General features: G+C 39.5%; 1 protein-coding gene across 5 annotated transcripts in view; it reads left to right on the top strand.

The window, feature by feature from the left end:
- Positions 1-2787: 2787 nt before the first annotated feature.
- FARP1 (FERM, ARH/RhoGEF and pleckstrin domain protein 1) overlaps positions 2788-17983 on the top strand; it is a gene marked incomplete at both ends in the record, with an annotated part of 174550 nt that continues 159354 nt past the window's right edge. For all 5 annotated transcript variants that reach the window (XM_082009256.1, XM_082009255.1, XM_082009254.1 and 2 more), the window contains one exon: positions 2788-2958. In XM_082009256.1, coding sequence (XP_081865382.1) covers positions 2788-2958 — 171 coding nt within the window. The remainder of the gene's footprint in view (positions 2959-17983) is intronic.

The following is a 17983-nucleotide window of genomic DNA, read 5'->3' as shown; positions in this document are numbered from 1 at the left end:
CGTCATGACAGCACCATAGTGAGACCAGTGTCATACACGAAAAAAACTTAAATAATGTCCAATGCAGAATGCTGATGTGTGTCTATACATACAGATGAAAAAAGGAAAGGCCTGCTTTTAATTTTGTAAATAGCAGATGCATGTGATCAGGGTGGCCAATACTTCTTAGATCTTTGCTTCTAAAGGGAAGTGTGTGTGTGTAACTGAATGGTTCAATATATATGTAGATACATATTACAAGAGTCTGTATTACTAACTGTTAAATAATAATAAAAAACCTCTCTTCAGCTATAGATATGGAGTGGTTTGGCTTGTACTTTTCCTCCATCGTTTTCTGGCTCCTAAATTTGGGTCTTTTTTCCTTGTTTCACTAAGTTTATTGGCCTGTCTGAATGTGCGTGTGGGCCACTAGATCATCTAGTCAGAAGAACATTTACGGAAGGGTTCAAGCTGTGTAATACTTCCTTGCGTTAATTATTTAATGGTATCACTTGAACTGACTGGATTGACTCCTACATTTAGGATTTAATGGAAATAACAGATTTCTTCATCCACTTTAAATGTCTGTACCTAGCCAAAAACTACCATGGTAACACAGCCATTGTAGAAGTCCTTTCTGCTGTGTTGGTGCTGTCTGTGGTATATGGTGACTTCAGGAGAGCTCTTAAAACAGCTTTTGAATTAATAAGAGCATGGGCTTTTGTGTGTATCTTTGTGTGTAGTGGCACTTCCAGACCACAGTGCATGTGTTTACCTTTTTAAATGTTCCTGTGTACTTCACATGCAGGAAAATCAAATTAATTTGTAAGTAGGCCTGGAGTCCTGCTATATATAACTTGGTGTTTTTTCTTCTGGAATTCCTGCCTCCAACTGCAGCTTTCTTGTTGGCACTTTTTGTCTCATAAAAAGATTTCATTAATTTTAAAGAATAAAATGAAATGGATTTCTTTTTGCAGTTTTCGATTACAATGCCAATTGAGGAAAAATTTGCCTCTCCAGTAGTGTATGGCATGTGCTTGGGTAGGTTTCACTAGTATCTCTCTCCAACCTTGATGGGTAGGGTAGTGTGGGTTCGTTGCAAAAGGTTGCCTGTGGCTTTTTGTTCTCCTTCACTTGTGCCTGTTGAGCTGATACGTAGAACTGTGTGATCCCTAATTTTTCATTCTCTTCAGCTCAGCTAACACTTACTCAAAGTGCTGTTTTACAAACTTTTACTCCAAGCCACTTGCTATATAAAAAAAAAAAAAAAATCTGTGGGAACAGATTAGTCAGGACACAGAAGAGTGATGTAAATATTATACCTGCAGAAGACAGGACTGTTTTTATTCTGTCCTTATGGAGGGAACTGGTATCTTATTACTTGGCACTGTTCTTTATAGTATACTGTAGAACTGGTGATGCATTCACTGATACATAGGCTATCTTGTGCTTCCCGTTTTTCCCATAGGCTTCTCCATAATTGTAACCTCAGAGTAAAAGTCAGGCAATGATTGGCAGTACTCTTCTTGTGCCTCTGTTCAGCTGGAAAGTTACGTTTCCATTCTCTCTGTGTGCTACATGTTTTTTTAATAGTCATTGATCAGCATACAAAAGTCATGGGGAATGGAAATGCAATTATGAAGAAAGATAAATAGGCAGGAGCAGCGGGTCTCATCAGAAACCCAGCTAGAGTGTCAAAAGATTGGGGGGGGATGAAATAAAATTCTAGTATAATGTGTAACATTTGACAAGTACAACTAATGATCCTTGGATTAAAAAAGAAGGTTCAAAGCTATGCCAGATAATGAAAAATTATATTGAATCACTGTTGTAGCTCTGCTCCCTTTTTAGGATAGCATAATTATTTAGCAGAAATGTGCTGGGTAATGTGGTGTGAAAGCTGTGCGGAAACAAAATTAGCAATCCAGTTTCTGAGGTTGCTTTCCATGGATACAGAGCAGACACCTACATTCAGCGAGTGGTGCAGGTGTGGTCTTCCCCTAGCACAGCGAGGAAAGTGTGTTCCTTGGTGTCCCCCTCCTGCTTACAGGGCTCTCTGGGAAATCAGATTTCACTTGCTTTTCCCAACCAGTGTTATTACTCTGGCTTTTTCTGGCCTTCCCAGTAGCACCTCCTCAAAGTCCTTGGCCCACCAGTGACATCATGCTGGGCACCAGGTTCTAGAGCAGCTCTGGTCTCCAAAGGAAACAAAATAATTTAGGCCATGTAATTGGGGTTATCTTGTACCCCTTTAACTTTCCTGCTTTGCAGACCTTTAAGCAAGGCAGCACCTGCAAAAGGGACAGAGAAGCAGGAAGGGCCAAAGGAAAAATTGCTGATCTAGCCAGGAGGGAATGATGGTCAGCAAGTGGTGAGTTGTCCCACCTGCTCTCCTCACCTTTCTCCCTTCTCTGTGAGCCTTGGCTGTGGCTGCTAATAGCCTGATTTGTGAATACTTAAAAATTAGCATAATTTATGCTCTGTTTCCAATGTGGTTTTGTTTCCTTTTCTGGGAGAAAAGGAATATATTTCCATTGTGCAGTACTGTTTTGTAGCCAGTCTATCAGTCTTACCCCCAGCAGATGATGAGCCTGTGTATTTTGAAAAGTGTAAGGTTTTCCTGGTTTTCATGTCTTCATATCATACATTAAAAAATAAATCATAGTGGTTATTACTTTGTGTTTAATGATCATATGGTGTATTATCAGTAAGTATATATATCATAATGTATATGTGCAACAGTTTAAGTGATACGGTTGTCTTTGCCCTTATTCTTTCATCAGATATAAGAAACGTGTTTAGAGAAACATGGGTGAAACAGAGCAGAGACCAACAGCAGGATCCCGCTTAGGAGCTCAGGAAAATGCTGGGATCAGTACCTTGGAGCATGGACAGAAACCACCTATGACACCTCCAGGAAAACTCGTCTCCATCAAAATTCAGATGCTGGATGACACGCAAGAAACTTTTGATGTTCCGGTAAGGGTGTGGAGATTGGGGTGGCTAAAGATTATTCAGGCTTTTCTAAAAACACATGTTTTCAAACCAGTTCTCTTTTTATTTCAACTCTCATTCTTTGGCTAATGATTTCATGTTGTGGAGAAAACGGCTGTTACATCAGCATTAAATAGATGATGGTGCAATAGAATAACATTAAACAGCAAAGTGAGCTGTAAATTACAGTTGTTATTCTGTTTCTGTTTGAACAGCTTCAGAAGAGGTGAAAGTCCTTGGTGCTTTTTTTCCTTCAAATATTACATCAGTGGTTTCATATACTTTCTGAACAGTTTGTGTATTTCCTTGGTGCTGTTTTGCTTTTGATCAGTAAACTATAGGTCTATACAGGTTTGTTTTTTTTTCTTCTCATCTGACAAGTCCTTAGGATGGTAACTTGAAATCATCAAAGTTTTCACTAATTTATATCACACTTAACTGACACCAAGTGCTCACATGCATTAAGTGCAAGGAAAGAATCAAAGCCATCTCATCTAAAGTTTCTCTATACAGTCAGTGCCCCTTGAAATTAATCTGGGTTTGTACTTGCCGATTAAGGAAACAGAGTTACTACTATTTTCGTGTGTGATCAGAAGAATTAGTTTGAATTAGTTTTGATATAAAGACCAATTCTGTTTAACACTGTCTAGCTATGAGTAACCACTAATGATTTTAACATGGCATGCATAGATAATTAACATGTAAGGTCATTGAAGGCTGTTGCTGTTATGAAAGTGTACTGGAATGTATATTTTTCAAAGTTCTCAGGGTTCAGTGAATAGGAAACTAAAAACATGAGTTCAAATTTCATAATTTGTTGCTTGCTATGGTAACTTCCATGCCTTCATTGGCTCAGTTTTCCCTTCTGTGAAGCAGGGGGTTACCAGCAAGATACGTAGATCTTACATGTGTAGTGTGCTGTGAAAGCGCTTATGGCCACTGAAAAAAGTTATCCTTGTATTAAAGAGGAAGGAATTCTGATTAGGAAAAATCCACATTTTAAAAAAAATATTTTTTACTTGTTTATAAGGTTTTGTTTGTCTCGTGTGTGTGTACACGCACATGCTTTTTAGTCTGCTCTCTGCTGCTGTTCGTGACTCAACTACAACTGTGTGTTCAGTCTCAGATTTTTAGTAGAAAGCAAATCCTCTGGACAGGCGGGTATTTGTGAACAGAACTGTCAGTCAAGTGAAATGCTCAATGTATGTAGCAACTTGTTATGCTTTTGTGCCCTTCAGAGTGCCTATCGAATATCCAAAGAAAACAGACTAAAATTAGCAGTATGTAGGTAGTCATTGCTGTTCAAAAGTGTAGTTCTAGTTTAAATTATCAAATGCTAATGAAGTTGTGTCGTTTATCTTATGTGGTACAAATATCCCTATTATCCCAGATACAAACTTTTTTTTTCTTCCACAGCTGCTACTTCACCGTGCTTTGGAAATGATGTGCAATTTATGAGTGTTAATAATTTCATTTAACAAATGCTTAGCAGGAGCCCTTTTGAGATCAGGTCCCTTTCATTAAATTGTTTAGAAGAAAACATAATGGATGAATGCAGTGCACCTGTGTAACTCCACCTTTGCTTCTGGGAGTTTGAGAAAATACTATTTTTTGGATCTTTGGTATTAGAAGATCAACATCAACATTACTTTTTGTTTTTAAGCTTCAGCAACACCTGGAGGACCTGGGTATTGAAACAGCTCTCTGTTCTGACCACTTCAGTATGATTATTTTGTGAGGCTTTTATTTCATAACTATCTCTACTCAAGGAGAGCCCAGTTGGTTTTCAAGTCAAATCTTGTAGTGAAATTTGCAGGATGCTTAGATTATAAAGCCTCTTAAAGCAGATTCCTAATGCCTTTTCTCTTTAAGGTATGTATAGTCAACTGGAGCAATACACATTGTTTTCAGTCTGCTCTAAAAGGCATTAATTTTTTAGTCCCATCTCACAAAAATGAAAAATTTTCAATACATGTAAATTGAGATGTTTGGGAAAACCGACGTTCCCATTTACAAACTTGCTGTTTTTAGCCGGATTGGTGCAGTATCCACAGAAAAAGCAAATGACACCATTTCAACAAAATATTTTAGGGGCAGCAAGTGTGGCTGTGAGGATGTTAAACATACATGCTTAAAGCACATCTGTGGGCTTGATTTTCAGTGGAGAATTAAAGGCTTTTTGCATGATTGAAGGTCTGAACTACTCTTTCCAAAACTTGAGCTGCCATGGTTATGAAAGTAACCTTCCAAATATGTTATAAGTATAAACTGAGAAGGTTTTGTTTCCTTCAGTTTCAGGAATTTTGCTGGACAATCTTTTCTCTATTAGCAAATGGGCAAAACTTGGAGTGGTTTTATTGCTGTTTGTGATGTGTCTTGTAGGATGATACGAAGTTTGTCATGCCAGTTTACTATTTGCCTGTAAACACTGTGTAAAAATAGGAACAGATGCTGGTGCTACTTCCCCCTGAATTTGGGTAAAGTAGTTGGGACTGTCCATTTGTCTAGTCCTCCTTCCTTTCTACTTCTACAATTTCTTTTGTTACAGGTTTACCACTCCCCCATTAACTAAAAGTGGAAAAAGATCTTATCTGTGTGGTGTTTGCCTTGGGTTTTGTTTTGTTTTGGGGATGATATGTGTTTGGGTGTTTTTGTGTTTGGGTTTTTTTTGTTTGTTTGTTTTAGTTTTTGAGTTTTGTTTTAGCCTTTAATTATCTTCCAAGAGGCACTTAGGCAATCCTCTTCCTCTCATTGTATGCAAACGACTTGCTTTTATTAGCCCAAAATCCTCATTTCTATGTCACTTCTGCATGTAACAAAACGGGAGAAAAGCATGACCTACTTCCATTGCCCCCCAGTCCTGCTGCTGTTTCAGGTGATTAAAAGTGGAGTAACTCTGGTGTCGTTTGTCCTTTGAAAGGAAAGTTGATCTTTACTGACCAACGTTTGGTGTTAGTGTTTTGGTGCTATATAATGATATCATCTCTGGCTCATTGTATTAGCTTCTCACAAGCCAAAAAAAAAAACCAAAAAGGAAAGAGAGATATACATGGCCTCATGTGTGCCTGTAAATGATATTTTTTGCTAGGGAAAAAACCCATAAAGTGTATGGGAGACTTGAAAAACAAAAAAAACGCAATGAAGGCCTTTTCAGCAATCTTTGCAAATGTGATATTGTAAAAGGTAGAGGACATAAGAAAAACCTTATATGCTGCTTGCTGTTAACAAACAATATTGCATTGCAAAATTTCCAAACATTCCTATATTCCAAAAAGCCAGTGAAAACTTGAATAGATAATCCTGGATCTTTTACACACGTCCAGTTAGATGGTTGTATTTGCTTGAAAAAAGTAATGCTGATGCTTGGGGAAGGAGGGGGAAAGGTAGGCACTGCAGCTTTCAAAAAAAGCTTATATTACTTTCACTTTGTATTCACTACCTTTAAGATAAAAGGAAAGTATAAAATTCATCAGTTATCTTTTTGAGCACGTTTTTGTCTATTCTGCTATGAGAAGATAAATTATGTAGAATATCCTTCCCCCTTTTACGTTGTTCAGCTTTTTTATGACTGAATTTGTGTACCTTTAGTTTGAGTCTGTCCTGAAGTCTCAGACAAGAGCTGGCTTCAGCTGCGGTTGTAGGTAATCAATGCCTAAAAATCAGGCCATGAGTTGCAAAGTTCATTATCATTCAGTGCTTGCAGCTGTTGGTCATGGTATTGGCTTTATGGAGGGGTTGCATGCAAGTGTGGTTGTCTCTTGCTTTTTATTTCTAATTTCCAGTTTGACTGTATTTACTGAAAAATTAGTTAGATATGCTAACTGAAGACTGCAGAGCTCCAAAATATGCCAGTCTGTTTCAGCTAGTGTTTGGCTGAGCTATGACTACATGATAAAATTAGCAAATACAGTCCCTTTTCTGCTAGGTAAGAGGACAACAGCTTTAGCTGAAATTACTAATGTGAAGGAGGAAGAACATTTTTCACCCTTGGACACATAATGATAACCATATATAGATAGATTTTGGGCATTTTGAAAGGTTGACACTTCTTCTGAAAGGCTTGCAAAACCCAACACTGCCAAGTGGAAGTTGTGTATTATAAAAGAGGGGGAGGAGGTGTACAGTTCTGCTCTGGTTTTATTTCTACCAGTCTCATCTAAATTAGCTTGAAGAGAATGGAGTTGATTCCATAAAGCCATAGTAAGACTTAGGGATTTTCTTATGTTTGTTTTGATTTGGTCTCCTCCTGTAGATTCAAGCCAGTTTAAGTAAAAAAGAAATACGTTTTTTAAGGAACAGTAAAAATAGCTGATTGTTGACTGGAGATCATTCTGGGGAAGAAAACCCCTTAATGTTTAGTGACTATGCTGTTTATATTATATTTATTTTTATAGTTGTTTCAGTGCCAGAAGTAATCTGCTTTAAAATTACCCTTAAGTAGAAAGAGTCAGTGTTGTTCCTTTCTAGGTAATGCTGAAGACATGACTGATCCTCATGTTAGACTGCTGGGATGGTTTGGTGACTCAGTCCAGGTTTAACTCTGACATGATGCCTGTCACTGATCATATCTTACTGTCTGGGTCAATGGTGTTGATGTGACTCAATGATACTACTGATGCTAAATAGAAAGTCAGAGTTGTTTCCCATTATCATCAAAGGTGAAATCAAAATATATCAGGTAGGTTAAGAGGAGGTAGGAGGTAAGGATTCTTTTGGTTAGGATCCAGTCTCTTTAATTAAAACTGAACTGAAGTCGTCTTTATTGTGTTTGGAAGAAAATTGGTGCTGCCTTTTTGTGGCTGTCTTTTGGGAAGAACAAAACATACTTGCCTGTCAGATTACCAGAGTTTATTAAACATCTGTTTTGTGTCTTATGTAAACTTTCTTTCCCTCTGAATATGTTCAAGTTTTGTGAAATATGCAGGGTTGGAAAATGTCATCCACTTTGAGGGATTAACACCTGGTTTCTTAAGCAACAGGAGTCTCAATAGAAGGCAGGGTGAGGGTATAATCCTTAGTAAACATTGGGTGTAAACGTTTCTTTTCAGTTTGCTTTTCTCTCAGAAGAGAGAGGCTTCCTCAGCTTTAGGTGATCAGAGAATAAAGACGAAATGGTATTGGTCTACAACAATTTCTCTTCCACCGGAGTTTGCATGTAGTGCCTTGGCAGGGAATTTCTGTGCCTCAAGTCGCACATTTTCAGAGAGAAGGACTTTATAATCCTGCCGTGGCTCTGTGTCTTAAGGCCAAGGTTCTGGGTGGGTTGTTTTTTGGTTTTTTTTTTTTTGTTTGTTTGTTTGTTTGTTTGGCTGGTTTTGGTTTTTGTGCAGCCACATGAACCAATGGTGGTTCATATTCCCGTTGTGGTGAAAATGCCTTCTATTAAATATACTCCTCACCAACTTCAGACCAGTGTAAGTGTGCCAGAAAAAACTTGATATTTGAAAGTCTCAGTACTTAACAACAAAGATTACATGTGCTTCGTTATAAATTCACACAGGCATTGTGTTAATCTATTAAAGTCAAAATTTCAGCCACATTTATAAAAATGTTTAAATTATTTTCTGTAACATTTATGAGTTATGCTCACTGCTTTGTCCTAAGTATTTACCCCTCTCCTCAATATGCGTATTATAACCAGTGAATAAAACAATTTTATAAAAAGAGCACTAGACAGTAAGGCAATGCAGAAACATGAAACAGTGTTTCATGCTTTCTTAGCCAGCTTCAACTTCAATTCAATATGAATCGCATTTTTTTCCAGTTTAGGAAGTGAACAGCAGGTCAAATGTCAGTTATTCATCAGTCTGAGACTTTCTCTTCTTCTCATGCTTGAAATTATTTGGCCATCACTGTCAGACTATTTCCAATGAATTTCAAGCATTTAAGTATTCACTAATTGTCACACCAACCCTGTTGGATGTTCTGAAATTAAAAGAAGAAAACACTTCTTTTCTATAATTCTGAAATGTATCAGTTGCATTTTTCTGAGTAGAAGATTATTAGTAGGTACCCAGTAAACTGTGATTTTTGTTGACAGATGATTAGAATGTCCTTCTGGAAAGACAGGGAATTTTAGTGACTTGTGTTAATAATTTATGTGCTTTTCAAAATGGCAGAGGAAATAATACACAAGCAAACTTCTGTAACCTGAGGCAGCAGGCTATGTAAACTGCTGATTTCTTTGTTACAATATTCTGTAGAATGAACAGAATAAGTAGGAATATAATCGTAAGTGCCAACAGACCCAGTTCATTTTCACACCAAATTGATGTATTTAAAGATAACTGGGAAATGAATGTAATTTTCTTGAACGAATTAGCCTAACTTCTAATCAGGGAAGGCTTCTCAAATAATGCCTTTTAATCTCTCTCGGTTCAGCTGACTCACCAAGTCATGCACTGATGCTTGAGCCCGACACAAAGTATAGGACAGAGCTGGCATGGGGAAGGGCAGCTGTGGATGAAGAGGCAGTGCGTGAGTGTTTCTGGACACTGCTGCCCTGGCTGAAGGGGTCAGCGAAATCATGCTGTTAATTTTGGTAACCATGTCTGTGCCTGTAAGTTGGTTTGCACAGTACTGGTGAGGCTGGATTGATGCTCTGTGGGGGGAGCACAGGCTCCCTCCCCAGCTATGGGGTGTTCCCCTTGGACACCCTGTTTGGAGGTGGCAGCTGTTCAGGTAACAGCAGGAGGCATTTGCCATCTCTCTTCAAAGTGTACGTATATGGGTGAGTGGGTAGCTAATGGCTGATGTCGCCAGGACTACGTTTTCGTGTTTCAGGGATGACAGGAGGGATGTTCTGCCTCTGGTCAGAGGAAGGAGGGAAGCTGAATTGCCCGTTATCTCCTTTCTTCCTTCCCCCTGAGACTGAGGCTTGTCTCTTCTGGCTTTAAAGATTTTAAAACTAGATATCAAAGCCTCAGTTAATCACTTGTTCTTCATAGTTAGGATGAAAACATGGTACCTTCAACAGGCTGTTCATCATGCCTGTCTCAAACATGTATTTTAGGATGAGATTAATTGCTCTCAGGAGGTGCTTGTATAGCCCTATAAGGGGAGCATAGGATAATAGCTTAGACTTCATTTATCATCTAGGCACCTAACTTGTTCCACAGAAATTTCTGTTTCCTTTTAGTTCCCAACCATGCCAAAGTGATCTGTGAGTCTTCCCTGCACCCCATAACTGGCTGGCGATGCTGTGTAGCTTAGATGTGCTGGGGTGGGTGAATTATACCTGCCATAGCGCTGCTGTTCTCTGTTCTAGTTGTAACAGAGAAGTTGCAAATTAAAGCACACTGTGGAGGACCAGTGCGTTGGTGCTGTGCTGCAGTGGTACACGTGCATGCCATGGTTTACTGAAGCCCATTCTTTGTGGTGGTCGAGCTTAAGTTACTTTCCTTAAGCTCTGTATGAAAAACAGTTGTCTTTGCTTCTGGCCATATGCTCTGGAGAGGCATAATAAATGAGCAGGATAAACTTCTGGGAGAAAATAGTGGCCTTCCTCCTCCTCCTGAATTGAGTAAGTGTGTGTTGTCCATAGCTAAAGAAATGCAGCATAACTGTGATGCTTTGCCAAGAGCACAATCTCATGTTAGACTTCAGGTATTCCTAAGCACACCTGCTTATAGTCCTGCACTGAACAAAAGATCAGAAAACTTGGGTTCAGATGTAAAGCAGTACTGGTGTGTGATTATATCGCACAGCATGATCAGTGGCCATTCAGAGCACTGTGAATTTCAGTAACTTAAATTGCAAGTAAAAGCATATCTCCCTGTAACTTGTTCTCTCACCTGTTTGAGAGGTGAAGGAACCTTTCCTGTGGAATCCCTGTGCAGTTGCTTTCCTCTATTATTTTGAACAGAGTGGAAAGCTATCTGTGTAAACAAAAGCTTAAGCAGTACAGGATAAAAGAATAGCAAAATGTATAAATTGTCCATTCATTTCTCTTTCAGTTCATTCTCAGTTGAATACGGTCATGTGTTAACAATTTTTTCCCGGGGATAACACGACCTGTTGAAATGCCTCCCTCCAGGTTTATTTGCCTACTATGGATTCCTTGCTCTGTGTCCAACCTTGCTTTGCCTTTTAGCTTGGGATGTTAATTTTCTCTTTTTGCACTGGGGTTCATCTCCATATGCTTGTCAGGGGTCATCACCTAGCAGCTACTGGAGCTGATGTTCCCACCTGCTCTGCTGTGCTGGCAAGTCTTGGCTGACTCTGTGGTAAGGCAGCCTGTGGGGGCAACCCTGCATAAAAAGCTTTGTTTTTCACCAGTTTAGCTATAACCACAAGCTTGCTACAAAATTGGGTAGATGCTGGTGGGGGTGCAACAGAAGGGAGGGAAGGAACAGGACCATGTTAGCGGTGGTTCAGGCTTCAGTGAAGCTGCTGTGGAAGTACACAGCTGCAGAGGTGGGAGAGAGAATAAATGTTAGGAACTCCTCCAATCCTTAAAATGCTTAAGAATATGACATTATATCGGTTCATATTTTAGCACTTCCTTGGTTTTCTCATTGGTATTTCTTGTTCCTTCCTTGCTTGGCACTAGAACATACCACCTTATATTGCTTATCCTCCTTGTCATCTCTATCTCTGCACAGCTCCTTTGCAACTGCTAGTTCAATTCCTTGCTATTGGTATGCTCCAAATAAACAGGAGATAGCAGTGCAGAAAGATGCGGGAGTCCTGGGTGTATCTCCTAGGTTTTCAGCTAACTTCATTCTGATGATGATCTCCTTCCTCAGAGCACCAGGTTTTGTATTACAAGTCACATGTTGGGCTGTATAGGGGAGCAAGTGCTCATCATTTTTAAAGGCTGTGTCTGCACTGCAGAACTAGGGACACTTTCTGCAATGGCATGATCAAATTCTCATCCATACCCAAACTGTGCAAGTGGGATGATCTATCAAAATTGTACCTAAGATAATTTGTGGTTTTAAAGTAAAATTTGACCACCTTAAAACAAAATAAAAAACCTACAACTAGGATGAAGTGATTAAACCAGTATGTCTTTGTCTAATCTTGGTACAATCTAAAGGGGCTCCACAAGTTCCCAGGTTTAAAAGCCTTCAGAGAGACTTTATAATAGGTTGCTTACCTGTAAACTTGTCTCCGCTGCTCCAGTGAGGTGCCTTGACAAGGCTGGGATTATAGTATGTGTGCTCAATTAAATGTTGCCTTTTACATGCCAATGTTTAAATCACATAAAATGCATAGCTGAAAATGTCTGCTAAAGCCTTTGTACATATTTGAATAAGGCTAGTGTGTTTGAATCATACTTGGATAAATATGTCAATTTTTGAATAAAAAGTGATGCATGAGACATGCATCAAGCAGCAGATAACTCAGCAAATACAAACAGCAAGAGTAGAAGTAGATTACAATATCTGCTTTTCTTATCCCTATCCCCTAAAAGGAGGTTTTGACTGATAGAAATTGCACAAACATAACGCTGCCAGAATAGAAATAGCAAACAGTGAGTTATGACTTAGTGCCAGTTTGCTTTTTGATGGCCTGTTGGCAGATGCAAATATTCATGCAGCATACGGCAGCAGGCAGTTTTTCTTCTCAGTTCTTTCACTGTTACATTCTCACCTGGTTTTCTGATTGAACCTGGAGTCCTTTCTTCTTTTTTTCTTCAGTTTGCCTTCCTTTTTATAATTCTGGTCCCGTTCTCATGCCGTAATACCTTCATATGGTTCTTGCTGAATTTATTTGTAATAATCTTCATTTAGTGGACAGTATTTGTGTGTAGATGTTGCTTAATATTCAGAGGCTAGTTCTTCACGCACAAAGGGGGGCTCTTAAATGCCTCTTCACATTTCATTGCTTTATCACCTGGTGCAGATGCTCAATTTTATTCCTTTCTGTCATCCCACCCGCATCTAACTTCGTGTTTTTGTGTTTCCTTAGAAAACACCCATTTTTGTATCCTCTGTTTGGACAAGTTGCATAGCTCTCTGTAATATGTTAGAGAGTTCTCTTTCTGGTCTTTTACAAGGAGCGTGTTTGGGCTGAACAGCAGATACTGGGCCTGGAGTGACTGTAAGTTAGGGAAACACCTTCCTTTCTAACTACCGACAGGGATGAACGAGATCCTCAGCCAATGTACATTGTCTTAGGTTCACTGGAGTTACTGGAAATAAGCTGGGTTACATTATGAGATTCTAAGATCCAGCGATCTCCTCTGGGAGTGTTGCCTATTGGAATTAATTTCAAATACCACAGTTTTCATGAACAGAATTGAAAGGGATTTGGCAGAATTCAGTTAATACATGTAAATGGAGGCGAAAGTGTGCTTTGTCAAACCTTATATAAAAAGATATCTTACAGGAATTGTAGAAGGGCGTTAGCGAGTAGTTTATAGTGTTGGATTCACACAGACTCATGCTGCAACCAGAAATAAATGTAACCTGTTGTTTTAAGCTCTTAGATTCCAGAGGAATTCAGAAACACCTCTGCACCCGGGGACAAGCGCTGGTGACTGGCAAAAGAAACCGCTTTTCACAAAAGCACGTGAATGCTTACTCATAGTGTGATACAGATTGGAAGGGACCTCTGGAGGTAGTCTGGTCCGACTCTTCGCTCAACTCAGGGCCAGCTGTGAGTGGATTGCTCAAGGTCCTTAAGAAACACTAACCGTAAGGATTCAGGACTGCTGTGTTTAGGATCTCTTTTCTTTGAGAGCCTTAGTTGAAGTTCAGAGTTACCAGTTGAAGATCTGTCACTTTTAAGCCTGCAACTAGCAACTCTGAGGTAGAAAGCTTCAGGTTTTTGTGTGGCAAATGGGTGTTTGCAGCCATGTCTGTGTGCTTATGAAAGAATCGAGGCAGTAGTCATTTTATACATGAGAGACATGTCATAAGCTTGCTTATGTTCTAGACTTTGTCAAACCCTTCAGGTTTTCTTCTTAGTTTTTTTACTTCACTTCGAAGGGTTACTTTGGGTATGTGTGCTCTGAAAGACTATGGAAGATTCTAAAAATAAAATTCAAATGGAAAGCAGACATTTCAAATGGCTGATTGTGTCACAACATGTTCAACTCTGATTTTGGCACTCTCAGGAAGAGCAAGGTAGAAATACCAAGCTGCAGGAAAGCAGGCTTTGTGAACAGGAGAGACTTTTGTAACTGCAGCTGCTTAAAAAAAAGTCAAATCTGCCAGCTCCCCCCCACCCCCCCATGAAAACCTTCTGGATTTGCACCAGCTGTGGAAGAGCTAGGTTTTCAGACTTTTTGTATCAAGTCAAACTATATTGCTCTTGTTAGAGAAATAGAATTAAGAGCAGGTAATTTTTCTTTTTCACTAACATAAGCCAAGTCTAGCCATTGCCATTTCTTTTTTTATCTGTTCCACAAAACAAATAACTTTGAACAGACACTTGCCTTTCAGTGGAAAGGTCACCTCTCTGCAGAGCATTTCAGATCTGTACTGCTTATGTTTCATTACAGGGAAGACCGCATATGCACAACTTAACCAAGAGAAGTGACAAAAGGTTACTTGAGGAAACAGTTCAACATTTTCTTGGGCTGACAGAATGAATCTTTGAGGGGTGTTAAGAGTTGTTGCTAGTTGCACTGAAGTGACTTATTTCCTGTATAGGTATAGCTGTGAAGTAGATTGATTTTTATGTGTTTTGGATTCGCTTTTTTTTTAATCCCTTTGAGCTTCTATTTAGGATGCTGTGGGGGAAGAAAAAAAACAGAACTCACGTCCTCAGCCTCCATGGTCATATTTTACTGAGAGTTAAACTGGAAGTTAAGTCCTTCAGTGTGCTCAGAATTAATTCACTAGTCAATGCCTGTTGAATAATTATTTGAAAATCAAAATTTTTGACAAAATGGAACTTGTTCACCTGACAATGAAGTAGCATGAAAGGATTAAATAACTAAAATAATTAACACAAACTAATACTTTTGAAGCTATTGGTAGCTTAGGTGTTAAGATTTAAATTCTCTATTTCAAATTAGCAAGATGTTTTAACAGGGGATGCTAATTTAACAGGAGATGCCTGGCTAATTATAATTATTCCTGAAGATAAATAACTTGTCCTCTTCTCCCACAGACATCTTAGCACCATTCACAGGTAATTAATTTGTCATTCTTAGCCATCATATCTTCACATTGATATTTCCCAGGTGAAGAGAAGTTACCAATTACTGTTGTTGTCATCTGGGGGCATTTGAAGGCCCCAAAAGGCTGTCTAGCTGTGTTGCAGATTCCTTTGAAAAGGTTACTTCTTGTAGAAATGGCCCATGGATTCCTGGGCACTTGTTGCCATAGACTGAAAACCACTGCCACTAGGACATAAAGCGCTTGGGTATGTATACAGGCCTGTTATCTCAGCATATAAACTGTTTTTCACTCTCCTTTTTCTGTCACAATTGTACACAGAATTCTGGCCCTAAAGAGCACTGTAGCAACAAATGGGGCCCTCTCTGTAGAGGGAATGCCTTTGCCTTTGCTTTCAGGCTTCAGTCCAGGTGTGGGTTTCATTTGCATCGCTATACTGGTAGCTGAGAGGGCCAGAGAGTGAGCTGGAGCACTAGGCCCATGATGTTCCATGCTCCTTAGTTGTTAGCTGGGTTTCTGGCTGTTCCAACGAGATGTCTCTGACATAAGTCTAGCTTTGAGTGAGGACTTGTCCTGACCTGCAGGTCAGTACATGCATTTCTGGTCTTTGGGGTTGGGGTTGCTCCCTTACTCTCTTTTATTTACAACTGTAAGGATAGCCCTGGGCTGCAGCTGAAGATGTGGCGACTCTTACAGTATGCCAGATGGTAAGCTTGTTGGCTTCATTCTCTTCTTATGTTGTTTCTGTGTACCCTGACCCTCCCTGATAAAATCACGTCACGGAGACATATATGCCCTTCTGAGTAAGGTTGGCAGTCCTTCTGGCTCAACATGTTGTCTCCCACGCTGGCACATGAGCTGGCCCCTCTACCTTTCTCTCATTATTCCCCAGCATCCAAAGTATCTTTTGAACCTGCTGATGCCTCCTATCTCCACAATCTTCTATGGCAGAAAGTTCTAGTAGTTTGCTGATACTTACGTAAAGAATATCCCTCTTTTTACCTCCTCTAAACTGGTGTATTAGTTTCATCAACTGTTCCCCTAATCCTTGCTTTGTAAGGTTTGGGCTATTCTATTTAAACTGCACCACAAAAACAGGCCAATTATTATTACGATTGGGGTGATGAAGTGAAAAATAATCTCTTTGGTCATTGACTGGCTAACAGCGGTTCGTGAAGAAGATCGGTCTGTTTAGGGGAGGGCAAATCTAATTTGGTGACAAATCAAATGTAGGAAAGAGTGATGGAAAAAGGGTAGGATAGATGGGAAAAAGGGGCATCTGAAGATGCAAGTGTGTAAGAAAGCATGTTAAGAGGGAAAGAATTGTTTTGGACTTACATAATTCTGTAGTTTTCCTGAATTTTTTTTTTTTTCCCCCTGTATTTGCAACACTGGTGGTCTGATGCATTCGTATCTTAAACATCACAGCATGACACAGGCACATAAAGGAAGAGCACTGGAAAGCAGCAGGGACTGCACGGTGCAGTCTGTCAGATTCGGAGGCAGAATCCTTCACTCACTCCTCTGTTTAATTGCCTCCTATCAGATACTTACACGTGGCAAAGAGTTAATGATGTAGCTCTAAAAATTACTGCAAATTGCAAGTCTATTACATTAATATGATTAATTTGAACTAAAAGCTGTAGCTAAGGTACTGCTAAGGCACAGTTACACATAGAGATGTAAAGTTGTATGGGCAGCCATAGCATAACTGCCTGTTCCTTTCTTTCTATGTTCTTTAACAGCAGAAAGGGACTGATCTGCTAATTTATTTTTGGCAGTATCACTATAGGTGTTGGGAGAATGATCTTTTAAATAATATATTGAATCTAAATTGTACTGATCTAAAATATATTTGAGTGAAGAAAATCCCTTCAATAAAAATACCGCAAATAACCAAATCAGTACAGGCTGTTATAGATATCCCAAAACAATGGACACTTGACTTCCAAAGAAAACCGTAAGTGGTAAACTTAACAGTAAGGTGGCACAAATCAGCTTATGCCAGTTCCATACTTTTAAACATTGCAAGCTGCAGCAGTTTAAAAAGAAACCCAGGCCTCTGAAAACACAAGTGCTAGAGAAAAGAACTATGATTTGGGTTTATTTTGATTTTTGAACCTGTTTGTCTGAGAGGCAGTTTAATGTTTCGAGTTCTCAGAATGTAGAAAGATTGATCCTCTCTAGGAACTGCATGCCCCTGCTGCTTGAGGGAATTCTGCTACTACTTGGCTTCACATCTTCTCATTGTCTCTCTCTGCTGCCTCAATCTTCACACCAAAGCAGGAGCCCTGTGGTTCTCCTGGCCTCTTTTGCCTGTTCCAGCTTCTCATTTCCTAGGCTCCTGCCCCTATTTCAGTATGTTGCCAGCTGCCCAGGAAAGAGCTGCCATAGGATGCCGAGCATTGCTCACCATGTGAGTGCCGATCTTTGGGGAGGAGAGGGAGGATGGTGCAGTCTGGCTCCTGTAGGACAGGCTATCTTCTCCAGAAAGGCAGGGAAGTAGGCAAGAGCAGTTAGAACGAGTTTCCCAGCATCTGGCTGAAATGACCAACAAGGTAATTCCAAATTACCAGAAGCGTAGGCTTCCTGCTGCCATGGCAACAGAAGTTCCAGTCCTGACTGAATTAGTGATAGGTGGAAAAAATAAGGTAAGAATTGGCAAGGTTAGTCCTGCTTATTCTTCTATGCTTTCATTTTCAGTTTCTCAGTGATGCAGTGTTTGAGATACAGACATTGAAAGGGAATGTTCATGTTTAAAACAAAGTTAGAAATGTTTGATTTTCTTGCATTCTTTTTAAGAGAGCAGAAACATTTTCATCCTTGGTGCAAGAAAGCTTTTATTGAGCCAAGCTTGAGCTAAGTATGATGAGAAGTCAATAAAACATGTATGTAACTTGAAGGTTTTTCAAGTTTGCATGAACTTTTTTTCCAAG

The sequence above is a fragment of the Phaethon aethereus genome (genome assembly GCF_964289735.1).
Source record: "Phaethon aethereus genome assembly, chromosome: 1".
NCBI classification, from domain to species: Eukaryota; Metazoa; Chordata; class Aves; order Phaethontiformes; family Phaethontidae; genus Phaethon; species Phaethon aethereus.
This window is presented reverse-complemented; position numbering and strand designations above follow the sequence as displayed.